Raw genomic sequence first — 20,625 nt, forward strand, 5'->3', positions numbered from 1 at the left:
GAAATTGAAAGATGAAAGTATTGTTATGGTATGCAGCACAAAAGTATGAGATAATTACTAATTTATTTTGTCGATATTACTAATAAAATAGATATCACATCATCAATCTTTCTGCTTCATTTCTATGTAAAACATAATCTGATAGCAACTTTACTTTCTGTTTTTCTGCATTTTTCTCTGCTTTCCATTTTGCTTATCTATTACATCTCATCCCCCCCCAAAATAAAACCCTCAATACTAAAGTTGACATAAAACTTCCTAAGGATTTTAATCAACTCTTCCCTTTGAAACCTAGGAAGCCTGGCTTTAGCCAAATAGCTCAAAAGAAAGTAAAAAATAAAATACTTTAAAGTATTTTCTTCTTAAAAGACTCGTGGATGTGTGGTTGACAATTTACAAAATGTGAGATAATAACTCACTTGATCTTGATGATTATTCATGAAATAGTTAATTCTTTTCTTTTTCCAAGACAGTATTTTTATGTAGCTCTGGCTATCCTGACACTATGTATACCACACTGGCCTTAAACTCACAGAGATCCATTTGTGCTCTATCTCCCAAGTCCTGGGACTAAAGACATGTATAACTACACCCAGCTATGAAATAGATAATTCTTGAATATGAAACTTAAGCCTTTAGAAGGCTAAATTATTTTTACTTATTGTCCAAAGTGGCATTAAAATGTTTATGTTTTGTTGTTTTGAGTCATCATTATTATTGTTGCTGCTGTTACTACTACTGTAGCTTGACAAAATTGAGCAGTAAGCATTTATTTATTGCCAATTCCTTAGGTTTATACAAAAAATAAAATAGACACAAAGCAATTTAGTTATGTGGTCATCTTCATGCTCACAGAAACTGCAGACAAACTAGGCTTAAAGTTTACATTAAGTGAAGAAACCATAGCAGTATGATGGAAAGACATATGTAGGCTGAATAGAACTAATTAATACTAAAGAGATGATGTTAGAACTGAAGCCACAAGTGCAGAGTGTGGGTATAAAAGTTATGTTTGCTCCGTTCCCCTGTGATACAGTGAGACAAGAAGCCTCTTCATCGCTCCTTTCATATCCTTGTTCCTCAAAGTATAGATAAAAGGGTTAAGCATGGGAGTCACCAAACTGTAGAACAGAGACAGGAGTTTGTTCTTGTCCTGAGAATTAGAAGATGAGGGTTGTACATACATGCTGATTACTGGTCCATAGAAAAGCGACACAACAACAACATGAGAGCCACATGTGTTAAAAGCTTTCTTCTTGCCCTCTGAGGAACGAATCCTAAGCACAGTAGCTACAATGAACCCATAGGAAACAAGGATAAGTGACAAGGGAACCAGGGAATAGAAAGTCCCTACAATGGAGAGCATAGCTATGTTGAATGCAGTGTTAGCACAGGACATCTTGATCATCACTGGCACCTCACAGAGAAAGTTGTCTACCTTGTTGTTTCCACAAAATGGCAGCTTTACAGTTAGGGTTGATTGAAGCAAGGAGTTAGCCAAGCCACTCAGCCATGCCACGGACACCAGGAGGATACAGAGTTGCTGGTGCATGATAGCTGGGTATCTTAGGGGCTTACATATGGCAATGTAGCGATCCAAAGACATCACAGCCAGGAGGATGCACTCTGTAGCCCCCAGGAAGTGAAAAATATAAAACTGTGTCACACAGCCCCCATAGCTGATAGATTTATCTGGGCCCCAAAGATTCAGAAGCAACTGAGGGATGGTGGTTGTAGTAAAACACAGGTCCAGAAAGGAAAGGTTGGAAAGGAAGAAGTACATTGGGCTGTCCAGTTGAGGGTCTATTCTGGATACAACAATAATTGAGATATTTCCCAGCACTGTGCAGACATAAGCAACAAGCACCATTATGAAGAGGGGCATTTCCAGCCATGGATGGCTGGAGAAGCCCAAAAGAATGAAGATCTTTGGAGCACTTTCATTGCCTAGATTCATTACTGTTGTTGATTGGTGAATTCAAGTGAAGGTGGAGACTTGTATTTTAGTGTGGAATTTCTGTACCAGTCAAGACACTGAGTTAAATAAAACAACATGAGTTATTAAGAGACTTTTTGGGGATGCCATTTTACTGAACTGATTTTAATACTTGCAAGCATGAAAAGTAATAGTCTAAAGAAACAAATAATGTCTTTTAGTACCTCCAAATGAAAGACTAATGAATCTGTACACTTAACAAAGAATTATAATACAGCATATTTTAATAGAATAATGAACAAGTGAAAGGAAACTTAAATTGACCTTATGTGAGCTAGAAGAATAAGGATGATATAGAATGCCTAGGAACCACCCATGTTGACTTACCTCATGTTAATTTCTAATATCCATGACCTACTGACCCTTGCCAGGCTCTAGTTAGATTAAGATTGGTTTAGGTGAGTTTAGAACCCTGAGCTCTATGTAAGTCAACTTGAGTTACATAGAAACAACAAATACTATTCTACTCTCCAAAACTTTTGCCAATTTAAACTTATGCTATAAGGTCAAGCATTTCACTAAGAAGAAGTGATCTCTTGAAATACATTTAGAACTTGAAAAATAAGATAAAATAGTTTATTGCAAACCCTATAGGTAAAATTTTATTAAGGAAACATGACTTATGGGCATACTGTGAGTACATTAGTGAGTTTCACACTGTGAGTTGCAATCTGCCATGCGTTTAGACAGTTGTGCGTTATTTTTGTCAGCTGTTTAGTTTTAAGTCCATTATATATAAGAACACCTCTTTCCTTCTAACCCTCTAAAACCCGCCTTTCTTTCATTCATATATTTTGAGACATGGTCTTGCTCTGCAGGTTAGGTTTTTTTTTTAACTCACCATGTAGCTTTGGAAGCCTCAATAATGTGATGAGATTTCTGCATCGTCTTCACTAGTGTTGTGACTGCAGGCATGAACCACCACACTCATCAGTTTTTAATGTGTAATATTTAATGCGATATTTCTTCTAGTTGTATCCAAATACTAACAGTTCTCTTCCTCCCATAATGATTGCATTTTTCTTTCCTTCTATTTTTCTAAATTTCTCAGATCACCTCACTTGAATCTGACATTAAGGCCTTCAACGTTTTAATATTTGTACTCATTTATTTTAATTAACGGAAATAACCTCTAATGCAAGGAGCGTCCCTAAACTACCTTAAAATGCATTCAATGTTGTAAATTATAAAGATTTTTGTTAGTATCAAAATGTCATTTATGTATACATTCTTTAAAATGCAAGTTTTCATAAAGAATTCATAGCATGCATAATTATATATAACTTAAATCAAATCAGATAAATAATCTCCACCCATATGAGACACCTACCTTTAGTCAATGTTGACTTTTCGTAGTAGTATTCCACTTTCTTGTAAAAGTGAATATTGGTCTTTTTATCAGAATTCAATCTTAATAGTGGATAAGGACTGAATACCACTTCTATATAGAGTGACTTTATATACTATAAATCTTTAATATTTGATATCAAAAATCAGAAGCATTTTAAAGTGAAGAAATATATTTTACTCTGAAAAAAATAACTGAGGATGGACCTAGTGATGTTGCTTAGGGGTAGACTCTTTGCCTTGTCTGTACAAGGCTTTGGGTTTGAGTTCTGGCACCACAGAAAACAAACAAAAAAAAGGAGGGGCTCTGGCACCTTATAAATCTGTGAGACTTTGTTCTCCATGTAGATAATAAATCTCAGTGGAAATTTCTTGGCAAACAACACTAAAGAAATTCCCCTTGTGAGTACACTTCTCCATAATTTTCTTGTGGAAATAAAATAAAATAATAAATTTTAGCATGTGTTGTGGGGAATGCATTGGAGTTAAATGGTTTTAAAAAACAAACAAACATTTCTTTAAAAATCTTAGAAAATTATCATAGCTCATGAGGAAACTTAGGAATTATTATGGTGTCCAGGTCCAGCTTTCTTTTATTTATATTTTTCTCAAAGTTTTATTCTTGAAATTCCCCACTGTGCTAATCATATACTAACCTCAGTCTTTGTAACAATGGAAGAGCCAACCCAATCCAATCCAATTTAAAAAAACAATTAAGAAGCTGTTGTGCTTAAATATTTCTTTTGTAATATCCTACCATGTTATACACTTTTTACTTGATCTTAATTTAATGATATTAAAATTATTAATTAAAACACTCTGGTGTGCAATGAACAGTACATGAGACTCCTAAAATTTAAAAACATTGTCTCATTGATGTACATTAATGTTTCAAACATCTGTTAAATTACTCAATATTAAGTTCTCAGTATGTGTCAATTGTTCTTTTTAGTGCTTCAAACACTGAATATGAACAGCTGTATACTTTCTGTGGTGAAATGTATTCTAATACAGGAAATAGTTGTGTTTATTCTCACTGTATTGAAAGACTGAGTTATAGATTGGCAGAGGTATAATTTAAATAATTTGCAATGATAAAAAATTGAGACATCATTTCATGTTACCCTTTCTGACCTTGAATTATTGAATCCCCTGCTTCTATCTTCCTGTTTCTGTATTTACTTGGTGTGTCAGTCTGGATAGACTATCTTTTGGTTTGTAACATCGATCCCGGATGTTTGAAAGAATAAATCCTGAAGGCTTTGAACAATGAACTTTGTGTTTGTGTGTGTGTGTGTGTGTGTGTATGTATATATGTGTGTGGTATATCTCCCGTATTTTTGAGAATAAAGGTATCCATCTAAATAATCAGGAGACCACTGGACAACTGAGACATCTGAAGAAAAGGGACAGATATTCCAGAAAATTTGTTCCAAGAAGAGGCATAAATTGGTCTATTGGTATATCATATTTCCAACAGGATAAAATTTCATAAATCTTCCCAAGTGTTTGTTTCTGCTTTTCTCTACAGACATAATGCAAATAGTTCTTTTGTAGTCCCAGTCCAATTAGAGATTAAAGCTTGCTTTGGAGTTGAATAGTGGCTCTCTCCTTTTTTAAACCCAAGAATGCTTGTTAAAGAAAATTGAAAATATCTGTCTCATGTCAGAAGAGCCACCTGATATGGAACAGCAGAAAAACAAATATTTAAGGACTATTGTATTGCCACTGAAATGCCTTGATGGACTTATGCCGAAACCTGTTGATTTGATTCCAGCCACTGTGGATGAAACTCCTTCCCAGAACAATTAAATAGCATAATGCCTATTGAAAGAAAACATATTGTTCTGGATGAAAGAAGAGCTTAACAAGCTCAAATAAAAAATTTAGAAGTCATATATCAAAATTGATGAGAATTAGATGAGGAACCTCCCCAAAGTTAGGGTTGGGAAAGGGTTTTATTTTTGTCTTTTCCAAAAATATAAACAAAAATATTAAGGAATTTAAAGACCTTTGGACAAATAAGCATCCAAAAAGGAAGGGAGAACTACCTGGAAAAAATTACCAAGAACAAAAAAATAATCAGACTTAATGTGATCTCTGAAGTCTCCAAAAAGAAAATTGAATCCAAGCTAAGTGGAGGTCACATATGCCTTTAATCTCACCACTTGGGAGAAAGAAGCATGTGGCTCTCAATAAATTTGAGGCTAGCCTGATCTACAAAGTGAATTTCAGCATATCCAGGCCTATTAAAACAGGGGAAACCTGTCTCAAAAAACAAAACAAAATCAAAGAAGATGGAACCCCACAATTTCACCAGGACTATGATAACCCCATTAAACTGAACAATACCAACTAAAGATCAACTTTGGATTGCAAACTGCTCAGAAAAATTTAGAGAAGATCAACTGAAGTGATCCAGCCTCACAGACTACTCTAGCCAGGGCTTGAGTTAAGCCCTGCACTTTCCCATTCTTCAGAAACTGGACAAAAATGATACAGCTTGACAGTTAACCAAAAGTTTCCTTTTCAGGATCCTCATAGATGCTGCAGTCCCCAGACAGCAGGAAGTAACTTTAAGAACATTCCCAAGAGGTGGGGTGGGTGGTGGTTTTGTGTCATTCAACAGATTATGGATATTTGTCATTGTTTAGGGAGATTGGTTACAAAATGTTGTTGGTTATGGTCAGGAAGAAAATTGAACAAAGGGGATTAGATTCAAGTTTTCTATTTCCAAAAAAATGATGCAGATATGATAGGATAAAAAGATAGATTATTGAATCTACTCTTGAAAAGAAAAGGGGAGGATATAGATATAAGATAAAAAGGTAAATTATTGAGTCTACTTCTACAAAGTATAGAAATGATGAGATAAAAATGTAGATTACTGAATCTACTTTTAAAAAGCAACTACTAGTTTTAGGTATTTTACATTTGATTGTACTTTGTATATTATATACAAATATTGCATATAGATATAAATTTGAGAATAATTTGTAAAAACATACTGTACATGGGTTTCTAATCTAGTTCAAGGTATTGTACCTATGGAATACAAATTTTTAGTTCCTGACAGTTATTATTACCAAATATGTAAGATAATAAGGAAATGTAGGTGAGTAGTTACTCACCTATTACAATCAAACTTGTAATAACATTAGGTATGTTTTCAAAGACAGATATATTTTAGAAAGACATGTTGTCTTCAAACACTTCAGAGCTCTACAGAATATGGCATTTAAAATGTATTAATAACATAGGTAGAGCTGTTCCTCCCGCAGCATCAGGTAAACAGGCCTGCTTCCAGGCCTGTGCTCCAGTGCATGCAGATCGCCTGGGACCTGCACAGAGCTCCCAATCCCGGCGGGAGCCAAGCACCCCAGACTCCACATCTTCTCTCCCGCCAACGAGACCAGGAAAGGAGAGGAGGCTGGGAGTCCAGGGAGGCAGCTGTTCCTCCGGCAGCATCAGGTAAACAGGCCGGCTTCCCGGCCTGTGCTCCAGTGCCTGCAGATCGCCTGGGACCTGCACAGAGCTCCCAATCCCGGCGGGAGCCAAGCACCCCAGACTCCAGATCTTCTCTCCCACCAATGAGAGTAGGAAACCAGAGGACCCAGGGAGACCAGGGGAGTAGCTGTTCTGGATCAAGTACAACAGGACCCAGCATAGGGTGCAGGGGACCAGGTAAGAGGATAAGCACCCCAGATTCCTATTCTTCTTCTCCACCCACGGGACCAGCATTTGGACAAGGAATAGAAGAACCACCACATTATTGGACTTGCTAGCACCCACCAAAAGGGAACTCTGGTCCCCAGACCAGTAAGGGTCTCTTTCTGCACCCACTAGAAGAAGAGATGGGAAAGAGACAATACAAAAACATAGTCAGAAACAGAAACACAAATATGACACCGCCAGATTCTAGAGACTCCACACCAGCAAGACCCCAACATTCCAATGCGAACGAAGCAGAAGAGAACGACCTTAAAAGCACTTTCATGAAAATGATAGAGGCCCTAAAAGAGGATATTGGAAAATCCCTCAAAGAAATGGAAGAAAAAACAAACCAAACAATGCAAGAAATGGAAGAAAAAACAAACCAAAAAATGCAAGAATTGGAAGAAAAAACAAACCAAAAAAGGCAGGAAATGGAAGAAGAAATGAAGCAAAAAATGCAAGAAATGGAAGAAAAAACAAAGCAAAAAATGCAAGAATTGGAAGAAGAAGCATACCAAAAAAGGCAGGAAATGGAAGAAGAAACAAAGCAAAAAATGCAAGAAATGGTAGAAAAAACAAAGCAAAAAATGAAAAAAATGGAAGAAGAAACAAACCAAAAAAGGCAGGAAATGGAAGAAGAAACAAAGCACAAAATGCGAGAAATGGAACAAAAAGCAAACCAAAAAATGCAAGAAATGGAAGAAAGAACAAACCAAAAAATTCATAAAAGGCAACAAATGGACGAACAGATAAACAGAAAATTGCAAGAAGCAATGCAAACACTGCAAGGGTTGAAAACTGAAATAGAGTCATTAAAAAAAACACAATCTGAAGAAAGGCAGAAAATAGAAAAGTTGGACAGTCAGGCACTACCAATACAAGCATTACCAACAGAATAGAAGAGATGGAAGAGAGAATCTCAAGTGTTGAAGATACACTAGGAGAAATGGATTTATCAACCAGAGAAAACCTTAAATCCAACAAATCCTTAACACAAAACATCCAGGAAATATGGGACACCATGAAAAGACCAAACCTAAGAATAATAGGTATAGAAGAAGGAGAAGAAATCCACCTCAAAGGGGCAGAAGGCATATTCAACAAAATCATAGAAGAAAACTTTCCCAACCTTAAGAAAGACATGCCAATGAAGGTACAAGAAGCCTACAGAACACCAAATAGAGTGGACCACAAAAAAAAAATCCCCTCGCCACATAATAATCAGGACCCCAAACATACAGAATAAAGAAAGAATATTAAGAGCAGCTAAGGAAAAAGGTCAAGTAACATATAAAGGCAGACCTATCAGAATTACACCTGATTTCTCCATGGAAACGCTGAAAGCCAGAAGGTCCTGGATAGATATTCTACCTACATTAAGAGACCATGGATGCCAGCCCAGACTACTATACCCGGCAAAGCTCTCAATCACTATAGACGGAGAAAACAAGATATTCCATGACAAAACTAGATTCAAGCAATATGTGTCCACTAACCCAGCCCTACAGAAAATTTTGGAAGGAAAACTCCAACCCAAGGAAGCTAACTACAACCAGAAAAACATAAGCATTAGAGAATCCCTCTCTACCAACAGCCAAAAGAACAAAGGGGTGAAATTCCACACATAATTCCACCAACAACAACCATCGTAAATCGAAGAAGGATCAGCAATCAATGGTCATTAATATCCCTCAATATTAATGGTCTTAACTCACCCATAAAAAGACACAGACTAGCAGAATGGATTCGAAGACAGAACCCTTCCTTCTGCTGCATACAAGAAACACACCTCACCCTTAAAGATAGACATTACCTGAGAGTTAAAGGTTGGGAAAAAATTTTTCAATCAAATGGACCCAAGAAACAAGCAGGGGTAGCAATCCTAATATCTAACAAACTCGACTTTAAAATAAAATCAATCAAAAGAGATGAAGGAGGTCATTACATACTCATCACAGGTGAAACCCACCAAGATGAAGTGTCTATCCTGAACATCTATGCCCCAAATACAAAGGCATCCACATTCGTTAAAGAAACATTATTAGAACTTAAACCTCGTCTAAAGCCCCACACAGTTATAGTGGGAGACTTCAACACACCACTCTCACCACTAGACAGGAATACCAAACAGAAACTCAACAAAGAAGCAAAAGGTCTAATAGAAGTAATGACCCAACTGGGATTAACAGATATCTATAGAACATTTCATCCACATAAGAAAGAATATACCTTCTTCTCACCACCACATGGAACCTTCTCAAAAATCGACCACATACTTGGCAACATATCAAACCTCAGCAGCTACAAAAAAATTGGAATAACTCCATGCATCTTATCAGACCACCATGCTTTAAAATTAGAATTCAACAACAACACAAATTGCAGAAAACCTACAAACTCATGGAAATTGAATAATGCTCAACTGCACCATCCCTGGGTCAAAGAGGAAATAAAAAAAGAAAAGACTTCCTCGAATTCAATGAGAATGAAGACACAACATACCCAAACCTATGGGACACTTTGAAAGCAGTGCTACGGGGGAAGTTCATAGCACTAAGTGCTCACATGAAGAAACAGGAAAACAGTTATACCAGAGAATTAACATCACAGCTAAAAGCTCTAGAACACAAAGAAGCAAACTCCCCCAGGAGGAGTAGATGCCAGGAAATAATCAAATTCAGGGCTGAAATCAACAAAGTAGAAACCAGGAAAACAATACAAAGAATCAATGCAACGAAGAGTTGGTTCTTTGAGAAAATCAACAAGATAGACAAACCTTTGTCCAAACTTACCAAACAGCAGAGAGTGAACACGCAAATTAACAAAATCAGAAATGAAAAGCGGGACATAACAACAGACTCTGAGGAAATCCAGAGAATCATTAGGACATACTTTGAAAACCTGTACTCCACAAAATTCGAAAATTTAAAGGAAATGGATGACTTCCTGGACAGCTATCATTTGCCAAAACTAAATCAAGAACAGATAAGCAATTTAAATAGACCTATAACCCCTATGGAAATAGAAGCTGTCATCAAAAGTCTCCCAACCAAAAAAAGTCCAGGTCCAGACAGCCTCAGTGCAGAATTCTACCAGAAATTCAACGAACAGCTTATACCAATTCTTCTCAAAGTGTTCCACACAATAGAAGCAGAAGGGTCTTTGCCACACTCTTTCTATGAGGCTTCAATAACCTTGATCCCCAAGCCACATAAAGATACAACTAAGAAAGAGAACTTCAGACCAATATCCCTCATGAACATTGATGCAAAAATACTCAATAAAATACTGGCAAATCAGATCCAAGAACACATCAAAACAATCATTCACCACGATCAAGTAGGTTTCATCCCAGGGATGCAGGGATGGTTCAACATACGAAAATCCATCAACGTAATCCACCATATAAACAAGCTGAAAAACAAAAATCACATGATCATATCACTAGATGCTGAAAAAGCCTTTGACAACATCCAACACCCCTTCATGATAAAGGTCTTGGAGAGAGCTGGGATAACAGGGACATACTTAAACATAATAAAAGCTATATACAGTAAACCAACAGCCAACATCAAACTAAATGGACAGAAACTCAACGCAATTCCTCTAAAATCAGGAACAAAACAAGGCTGTCCACTTTCTCCATACCTTTTCAACATGGTACTTGAAGTTCTAGCTATTGCCATACGACAACAAAGGGGGATCAAGGGGATACAAATTGGGAAGGAAGAGGTCAAACTTTCACTGTTTGCAGCCGATATGATAGTTTACATCAATGACCCAAAGAACTCTACCAGGGAACTCTTACAGCTGATTAACACCTTCAGCAAAGAGGCAGGCTACAAGATCAACTCAAGAAAATCAGTAGCCCTACTATATACAGATGATAAAAAGGCTGAAAGAGAAATCAGAGAAACATCACCCTTTACAATTGCCACAAACAACATAAAATACCTTGGGGTAACGCTAACCAAACAAGTGAAAGTCCTGTATCGTAAGAACTTTGAATCTTTAAAGAAAGAAATTAAAGAAGCCCTCAGAAAATGGAAAGATCTCCCATGCTCTTGGATAGGTAGGATCAATGTAGTAAAAATGGCAATCCTGCCAAAAGCAATCTACAGATTCAATGCAATCCCCATTAAAATCCCAGCACAATTCTTCACAGACCTTGAAAGAACAATAATCAATTTTGTATGGAAAAACAAAAGACCCAGGATAGCCAAAACAACCCTGTTCAACAAGGCAATGTCCGGAGGCATCACCATCCCTGACCTCAAGCTTTATTATAGAGCTATAGTCCTGAAAACAGCTTGGTATTGGCACAAAAATAGACAGGTATACAAATGGAATCGAATTGAAAATCCGGGTATTAACCCACACACATACGAACATCTGATCTTTGACAAAGAAGCTAAAAATATACAATGGAATAAAGAAAGCATCTTCAACAAATGGTGCTGGCATAATTGGAGACTGGCATGTAGAAGAATGCAGATCGATCCATGTCTATCGCCATGCACAAAACTTAAGTCCAAATGGATCAAAGACCTCAACATAAATCCAGCCACACTGAACCTCTTAGAAGAGAAATTGGGTGGTACCCTTGAACGAATTGGTACAGGAGACAGCTTCCTGAACATAACACCAATAGCACAGGCAGTAAGATCAACAATTAATAAATGGGACCTACTGAAACTGAGAAGTTTCTGTAAGGCAAAGGACACAGTCAGCAAGACAAAAAGGCAGCCCACAGAATAGGAAAAAATATTCACTAATCCCACATCTGACAGAGGGTTGATCTCCAACATTTACAAAGAACTCAAGAAGCAAGTCTCCAAAACAGCAAAGGACCCAATTAAAAAGTGGGCTGCAGAACTAAATAGAGAGTTTTCAATAGAGGAGTCTAAAATGGCTGAGAGGCACTTGAGAAAGTGCTCAACATCCTTAGCCATCCGGGAAATGCAAATCAAAACAACTCTGAGATACCATCTCACTCCTGTCAGAATGGCTAAAATCAAAAACACCAATGACAATTTATGCTGGAGAGGATGTGGTGAAAGGGGGACACTCCTCCATTGCTGGTGGGAGTGCCAACTGGTTCAGCCACTTTGGAAATCAGTATGGAGATTCCTCAGAAAAATGGGAATAAACCTACCACAAGACCCAGCAACTCCACTCTTAGGCATATATCCAAAAGATGCCCATTCATACAACAAAGAGGTCTGTTCCACTATGTTCATAGCAGCTTTATTTGTAATAGCCAGAACTTGGAAGCAACCTAGATGTCCCTCACCCGAAGAATGGATAGAGAAAATGTGGTACATCTACACAATGGAGTACTATTCAGCAGAAAAAAATAATGGAATCATGAGATTCGCAGGCAAATGGATGACACTAGAAGAAACCATCCTGAGTGAGGTAACCCAGTCACAAAAAGAGAAACATGGCATGTACTCTCTCATATATGGATTTTAGACATAGATCTGGGGAGTGCCAGCCTACAATCCTATGGCCAGAGAGTCTGGGAAACAGAAACTTTATTTAGTGGCTGATCGAACAAGAGGCAGACTCCCTCAGTTAAGTACTGAGCTGAACTCAAGAAAGCCAGTAACAGAGAGGGAGGACTGATGATCAAAGGGATTAAGACTGGGCTGGTTTAACCTCCAGAAACAGCTGACCAGACAAAGGTTAACTCTTGAATCCCAGGCATAAGCCTGGGAAGCCAGCATGGGACTGATCAAGACCCCCCTGAATCTGGGTGTCAGTGAGGAGGCCTAGGGAATCTATTGAGCCTTGGGCAGCAGATCAGTACCCATTCCAAGTATACACACGGACTTTGGACTCCCATAGAACAATGTGAGGTGCACTCTCACCCTGAACTCTTGGGGAAGGGTCTAGGCCCTGCCCTATATGAAATGACAGACTATGGACACCCCCATGGAGGGCCTCACCCTCCCTGGGGTAATGAGGGGATAACGGGGGGGGGGGGGTTGGGGGAGGGCACGGGAGGAGGGGAGGGAATGGGAGAGGGACCTGGAACTGACTTGTGAAGCAACCTCGTTTCTTATCTAAATTTAAACTGGAAAATAAAATTTAAAAAAAATAACATAGGTAGGTGTTTTTATCACAAAGAGACATGACTGCTTCCGGCAGCACCAATTTACTTAAGAGAAGATAATGGGCATTAAAGACACTCACATGGAATTTATCATTTTTATAGCAAAAGAAAGTCACTGGGTGAGAAAGTGACCTTGCCTTGACTGCTGACAGTATGCTGTCCAAATTGGACAAGGAGGACATGAAAGAGAGTGATGACAAAACCTTGCCAAGACAAGGTGGGAGAGTCCTCTAAAATTCTACTTCACAGAGAAGCCTGTCAGAGATTTTAGACCTTAGGCAGAAAAGGGATGCTCCAATATTGCAGAGGAACATTGGACAACTTTTCAGGCATCCAGCTGCTTTTGTCATTTCTCAAATTTTTGGGGAATCACTTGATTGCACTTCCTATTTATTCAGCTAATATTATTTCCTTCTCATGTCTCTGAGGAAGTTGAAGACTAAATAGTATAGTTATAGTCTTCATTGTTAACCATTCAGAAAAGAAACTCACTAAAGATGTGCAAAGTGTAAACAGTTTGAGAGACATAAAAAATATTTTGATAATGCAAATTAAAATAGGAAATAAATTAGGTACAAGGCTTTGGACTCAGAAAAATAGGATAGATAATGAATTATTTTCTCTGAATGTGTCAAATGCAAATGGACTAGATATTTTCTCTGAACTTGTAAAATGAAAATGGACTAGATATGTACTCTGAACTTGCCAAATGTAAATGGACTAGATATTTTCTCTGAATTTATCAAATTCAAATGGACTAGATATAGTTGATAAATTTGTTGACTTATATATATAGTATATACTTAATATACCTATTGTATATAGTTTTATGTTAGTTGTAACCTTTTTGTATCAGACAAATAAGGGAAATTGTAGTGATATTATTTATGATTTATTAAAGTTTGCCTGAGGATTCAGAAAGCAAAGTCAGTCACAAACTGTAGAAGCCAGGCACACACCTTTAATCCCAGTAGTCAGAAGTTAGGAGGTGGTGGTATACACCTTTAATCCTAGGATTTAGGATTAAGAGATAGACAAATCGCTAATAAGTTCACACATTCATGAAAATTAAACAACTCCTTACTAAAAAAAAAAGAATGAGTCAAAGAAAAAATGAAGAAAGAAGTTTTTAAAATTCAGGAACTGAAAAATCAAAGATATAAATATAACACAACCAAACCTCTATAAAATATTAAAATCAGCCCTATGATAGAAATTTATTGCTCTAAGTATATTAAAATTAGGAAGCACACAAATAAGTAAATCAGTGATACACATCTCAAGTATTTGGGGAAAAAAGAACAAAACAAACCCAAATTCAGTAAATAGCAAGAAATAATTAAAACCAGGGGAGAAATTAATGAAATGTCAGTTCTTGAGGCAAGATAAGCAAACTAAGAGTGTACATCAAAAAACTTAAGAGATCTCATATTGTTAACTTAACAATACACCTGAACTCTAGAAAAACAAGAAGACATGATACCTAAAATGAGAAGATGCAAAGAAATACTCAAACTTGAGGCTGAAATCAATGAAATAGAAAAAAACATACAAAGAAGACTCTCTGATAAAATTTAAAAGACTGATTAAAAAATCACAAGGACTTTTGTATGTGTGTATGTGTGTGTGTGTGTATCTTGAGGGCACCCATCAAGCACAAGGTACACACACACACACACACACACACACACACACACACACACACACACACGTATATATATGCAGGCAGAGCACCCATAAATATAAAATAATAAAATAAGTAAATTCCAACCAAAAAACCTGTGGCAGATGAGTTCAGACTGAGCTGGTGAAACCCACAGAAACAGCTGACCTGAACAAGGAAGAACTCATGGACTCCAGACTGATGTCTGGGAGGCCAGCATGGGACTGATCCAGACCCCCTGAATGTGGATGTCAGTAAGGAGGCCTTGGCAATCTATGGGACCTTGGGTAGTAGATCAGTATTTATCTCTGGCATAAGAATGGACTTTGGGAGGGATACTTTTTCAGCCTGGACACATGGGGAAGGGCCTAGGCCCTGCCCTGGATGATATGACAGACTTTGGGGATCCCCCATGGAGGCCCTTGGGAGCAGAAGGGGGTGGGGTGGGGATTGATGGAGGCCAGAGGAGGCGGGAAGGGGAGGGAGAGGGAGAGGGAGCTGGGATTGACATGTGAAGCAGGCTTGTTTGTAATTTAAATAAAAATAAATTTAAAAAATTCATCCTGACTAAGGCAATCCAGTCCCCAAAAGACAAATATGGTATGCATTCTCTTGATGTAGATGTTAGCTTTAAAGCCTTCAATAGGCATGCTACTATCCGAATAACCACAAAAGCTAGGTATAGAGTAACGAACCTGAAGGGAGGGAAGGATCTACCAGTGAAAGGGAAAGATGATAAATAGAGAGAAACAGGGGAGGAGACTGGAACTGGAGGGTTAAACTAGATGGAATAAGAATAAGGTAAAGGGAGGATATGGGGAGGGACAAATAACACTAAGGGCCATTTGAAGATTCATATGATAACCTACTACAGTGGAAGATTTGTGAAATATATACATATATTAAAGAAATTCTAATGGAGTCATGAAATACCAGAGGAGGAAATCCCCTAAAAGACATCTCTAGCTACCAAGTGAAGCCTCCAGTGCCAGGAATAGGTTATATCTGAATGAAAAAAAAAAGAAGAAATAAAAAGAAAAGGAAAGGACATGACTGCTCCTAGGTATGATGGAGGAGAGTTTATTGTAGATAAAAGGAAGAGCATAGGTAGAGACATGGACATCTGGGAGAGTTCATACTGGACATGACCAGACTGAGCTGGTATATGTGGCGAGGGGCAGGAATGAAAAGAGAAGAGAGGGAACCAGGTGCAGTAGCCAGGAGGCCAAAGATACAAAAGGGACAGCTAGCCAAAATGAATTATACAGAGAAGAGCCTCTGGAAGGTCATCCCAGGCCCTTCCTGGAGAGTTAAGGGTAGAGGGTGGGGTATGCCAGTCATACCTTGTAACAGGTAGGGACATAGGGATGCTGGCAGGTCTGCTTTGCTGTTAAATAGGTACCCCAGCCTTTTGTTCAGGGTTCAAAACTTAACAATAATTAATTGAGTTATTGCACAAAAAGGATCCATAAGACCCCCAAATAACTAATGCTATTGCCAAGACTATTAGTTACTATCCACAAACTGATGGTAAGGCCCTCTTACTGAAGACAACACCCTCACATCTCATTGAACACAAAGAAATTGATCTGATGCCTACCTAGAGTCTTCGTCCCTACTGTATAGTGTTCATGGTATGAGAAAGTACTCTGCACACTACCATATTGGAAAAGTAAATACCAACTCAGTTATAAGACCTTTGGTCTACAGTGATGACCTGGCTGCATGATACTCTGCTGCAATAGTGGTGCAAAAGTTGTGGGAGGTAACCAATGACTGTATGATTGGATTTAAGGCCCAAACCATGAAGTGGAATTCATAACTGGCACTGCTCAGGTGGTCAAGTATCTGAGACTAGATAAGCCATGATTCTAGGGGAAAGCCAAATACTATTATTCTGCTCAAGGTACATAGCATTCTGCTATATCCATAGATAAGTGTCTCACTCAACCTTCATCAGAGACACTTCCTCCTGCAGTGGATAGATGGGAACTAATACAGAGATCCACAACTGGACAGTGTGAAGAGAGTGAGAAACTTTGGAACACTCAGTCCTAAGTGGGATGTCTCCATCAAATCTCTCCCTTCAGGGCTCAGGAAACTATGTGGGAGGGGAAAAAGAAAATTGGATTAGCCAGTGGGGAATAGAGGGCACCAAGGAAATTCAGACAAAACAGAATTGATGAACTCAGCATGCATAGATTCTGCACATATCTAAACAAGATAGTATCAAATTGCTGAGACTGGGATATAGCCACGAGTTCCCATCTCCAACCAAGAAGCTATTTCTAATGAACAATCTCTCACAAAAGAAAAATATAGCTTCTCCAAGTGTGTCTCCCTGAATATACAAATCACACTTAAGGTCAGGCTCCATGCCCAGCAGCAGATGGCCAACACAAAACAAACTCAAAGGTATTTTTGGAGATTCTTTTGTCTCATGTTGTTTTGTTTGAGCACCTTTTTAAGCTTACTGGTCTTTGGCTTTGTATTGTGGTTTCTGATTTTTGAGTCTTAATGGATTTTGTGTGTATTGTGTGTGTGTGTGTGTGTGTCTGCTTGTGTACACATTTTGTGCTCTTTATTAGTTTCTTTTTGTTGATGTTGTTTGCTAAGTTGTTCATTTTGTTTATCTTGTTTATTTGCCTGTTTGTTTTAAAGGAGGTATGGAGTTGGAAGAATGAGGAAGGACTGGGAGAAGATGAAAGAGGGGAAACCATGATCCAAATATATTGTTTGAAAATAACTATTTTCAATTTAAAAAATAAATTAAAAATATTTTATCTTACCCCAGTCAATATCAATATAGCAAATGTCAGCATCTGGTGGTGAGAATATGAGGAAAACTGATAGGAGTGCAACTTGGTGCAGGTTTTATATCAGTCAATGCAGAGGTTCCTCAGAAATCTGAAAAATCTACCTACTTCAAGATTTAGCTATATCACTATCTTACTACTCACTCATACTCACTCATCCATGTTCATTGCTTCTCTATTCATAATAACCAAAAGATTAGAAAAAGTCTAGAAGTTCAACACAAAACTGTGGTGAACATCAAAAATGTAATACAATTATAGAATAGAAGACTATTCAGCTGTTCAGAAAAATAAAATTATGAAATTTTCAGATAAATGGGTGGTACTAGAAACAGTCATTCTTGCTTGGATAACTCAGGCCCAAAGAGAAAAATATTGTGTATATTTTATGTAGATATTTACATTTAAGCTTTAGATATGAGTTTCCATCCATAAAGCCACAGAGATTAGGTGGATAGTAAGGTAGCAATGTGGAGGAGAGGATCTTCCAGGAAAGGAGAAATAGAATGCAATGTTAAAAGAGATACAGGGCAAATAAAAATATAAAGGTTAAAATGGGAAGGGATAGGAGGACTGGTAGAGAGGAATATGAGAAGGGACAGCCAGCACTAACAGCCTTTTGAAAAGCTGCATAGAAGCCTGCTTCTGTAGAAATTTCCTAAAATATATAAATCAGTGAAAGGAATTTAAATGGAGTCACCATATAACGGGGGAGGTAATGCCACAACTACACATTTTATGTCTGCAAGTAAAACCCCCCACTGCCAGGAATGGGTAACTTCTTGTTAAGTTGTTGGTCAAACGGGTCCCAAAGAACAACCTGAATGTCACAGGCTATTGACAAGGCTATTGCTTACTCTCTGCAAGGGCCTATTGATGAAGACAATATTTGTGTCATTGAACACAGAAAAATCTAGCTGGTACTCAATTAGAAACTTCATACCCACTGAGTACCATTCATGGTACTAGGAAGTACTGTGCACAACATGGGAGAAGTAATTGTTAGTATCAGTCAGCTACAAACCTTGTAGCCTAAAATGTTTACCTGCATGGAAGATATACTGCTGCAATAGTTGAACATAGGTCATAGGAGAAAGTGTACTTCTGTTATTCTTTTAAAAATACACAGCTAGAAACTGACTCCTAATGACATACTACTATACCCATAGATTAGTGCCTCACTCAACCGTTTTGCGGTATATGAGGATTAACACAGATCCACAATGGGACAATGCATAGAGTTAGACACTTTAGAACACTTAGTCCTAAACAGATGTCTTCATAAAACCCCTCCCCTCAAAGCTCAGAGATCTATATAGAAGAGAAGGCAGAAAGATAGTGAGAATAAAAGGTGATGGATGACTCCTGAAAACAGTATCCTCCAGACAGGACAAGACTGACACATATATGAACTCACAGAGATTATGACAACATTCACAAAACCTATACAAGGACAAACCAGACCAAAAAAAAAAAATTAGCACTGATATGGGTGAGTCCACAAAGACCTACACTTAACCATGAACCTTTTTACAGGTGATACCTGCTGAGAAAGTGAGAGTCTGTTTTCTCCAAGGGAGTGTCACTGCGTATCTCAACCACACACAGGCCAGACCCTATACCAAGGAGTAGCACCAACACAGATTAGACTCCATGTTAATTTTATTTTGTTTTGATGTTTTTGGTCTTATTGTGTTTTCTGTCTTGATTTTGTTTTCTGAGAAGAACAATAATAAGTTTGGTGGGTAGGAAAGTGAGGGAATCTGGCAGGAATTGGGAGAGAGGGAAAATATGAACAAAATATATTACAGAAAAAGATTTAAACAAAGACAAAAGAATTCAGAGGCTTGGGGAGATGGCATGCTGCTGTTGCGAAGGACCAAAGTTGGATTCCCAGCACCCACATCTGATGGCTCACAACTACTTATAGCTTTAGGTTGAAGGATGTCTATTCTTGTTTCTATGGCCACCTGGACTCACATGGATACACACACAGACAAGTACATACACATATAAATGAAAAATAAATGCTTTTAAAAAGAACTAAGTGTGAGTCAGGCCGCAAACTCCAGTGATCCCAGCCAGGTGAGCTTGGGTCTCTGGGGGGGACACTCCCCATCCTCCGCCCGACACCCATCCCCTCGATCTTCTGGGGCCGCTCCTGGCATCCAGAACACCCGCACACAGGAAAGATATAAGCCCTTCCAGGCCCCAAAGTCCAGCGATCCCAGCTTCAGGAAAGACATCAGCCCTTCCAGGCCCCAAACTCCAGTGATCCCAGCTTCAGCTTCAGCTTCAGGAAGGAAGGAGACCAGTGGAGACAGAAAGACCCCACCAGCACCCACTGGAAGAAGAGATTGGAAGAAAACAGACTAAGAGCTCACTCCGCAATCAAAAAACCAACATGACTCCACCAGAATCTAGGGAACCAATGCCAGCAAGACCTGAAAAGCACTACATAGATGAAGCAGAGGAGACAGACCTTAAAAATCATTTTATGAATATGATAGAGATCCTCAAAGAAGAAACGAGGAAATCCCTTAAAGAAGTAGACGGAAAAAAACCAATCCATGAAATGGGGGAAAATTCCAAAAATAAACAAATCTCTCAAAGAATCTAAAGAGTACCAAGAAAAAACAACCAATCAAATGAAGGAAACAACTCAAACAGTTGAAGGATTGAAAGCTGCAATAGAAACAAGAAAGAAAACACAGAACGAGGGGATGCTGGAAATGGAAAAACTGGGTAAACGATGGGGAACTACAGATGCAAATGTCACCAATAGAATACAAGAGATAGAAGAGAGAATCTCAGGTGTTGAAGACTCATTAGAGGATATACAATCGTCAACCAAAGAAAAATCTCAAAACCAACAAATCCCTAACACAAAATATCCAGGAAATATGGGACACCGTGAAGAAGCCAAACCTTAGAATCATAGGTATAGAAGAAGGCGAAGAAATACAGCTCA

General features: G+C 38.2%; 1 protein-coding gene across 1 annotated transcript; it reads right to left on the reverse strand.

Annotated features, from left to right (window-relative positions):
• Window positions 1-1,006: 1,006 nt before the first annotated feature.
• Window positions 1,007-1,957, reverse strand: LOC101836775 (olfactory receptor 2B11-like). The gene has a single exon (XM_005086661.1). The coding sequence runs from the start codon at window positions 1,955-1,957 to the stop codon at window positions 1,007-1,009; it is 951 nt and encodes a 316-aa protein (XP_005086718.1).
• Window positions 1,958-20,625: the final 18,668 nt, after the last annotated feature.

Source organism: Mesocricetus auratus, unplaced genomic scaffold, assembly GCF_017639785.1.
Source record: "Mesocricetus auratus isolate SY011 unplaced genomic scaffold, BCM_Maur_2.0 Super-Scaffold_100013, whole genome shotgun sequence".
Lineage (NCBI taxonomy): Eukaryota > Metazoa > Chordata > Mammalia > Rodentia > Cricetidae > Mesocricetus > Mesocricetus auratus.

Coding starts and splice junctions, on each gene's coding strand:
- LOC101836775 (XM_005086661.1), bottom strand. CDS start 1,957: ATGAATCTAGGCAATGAAAGTGCTCCAAAGATCTTCATTCTTTTGGGC.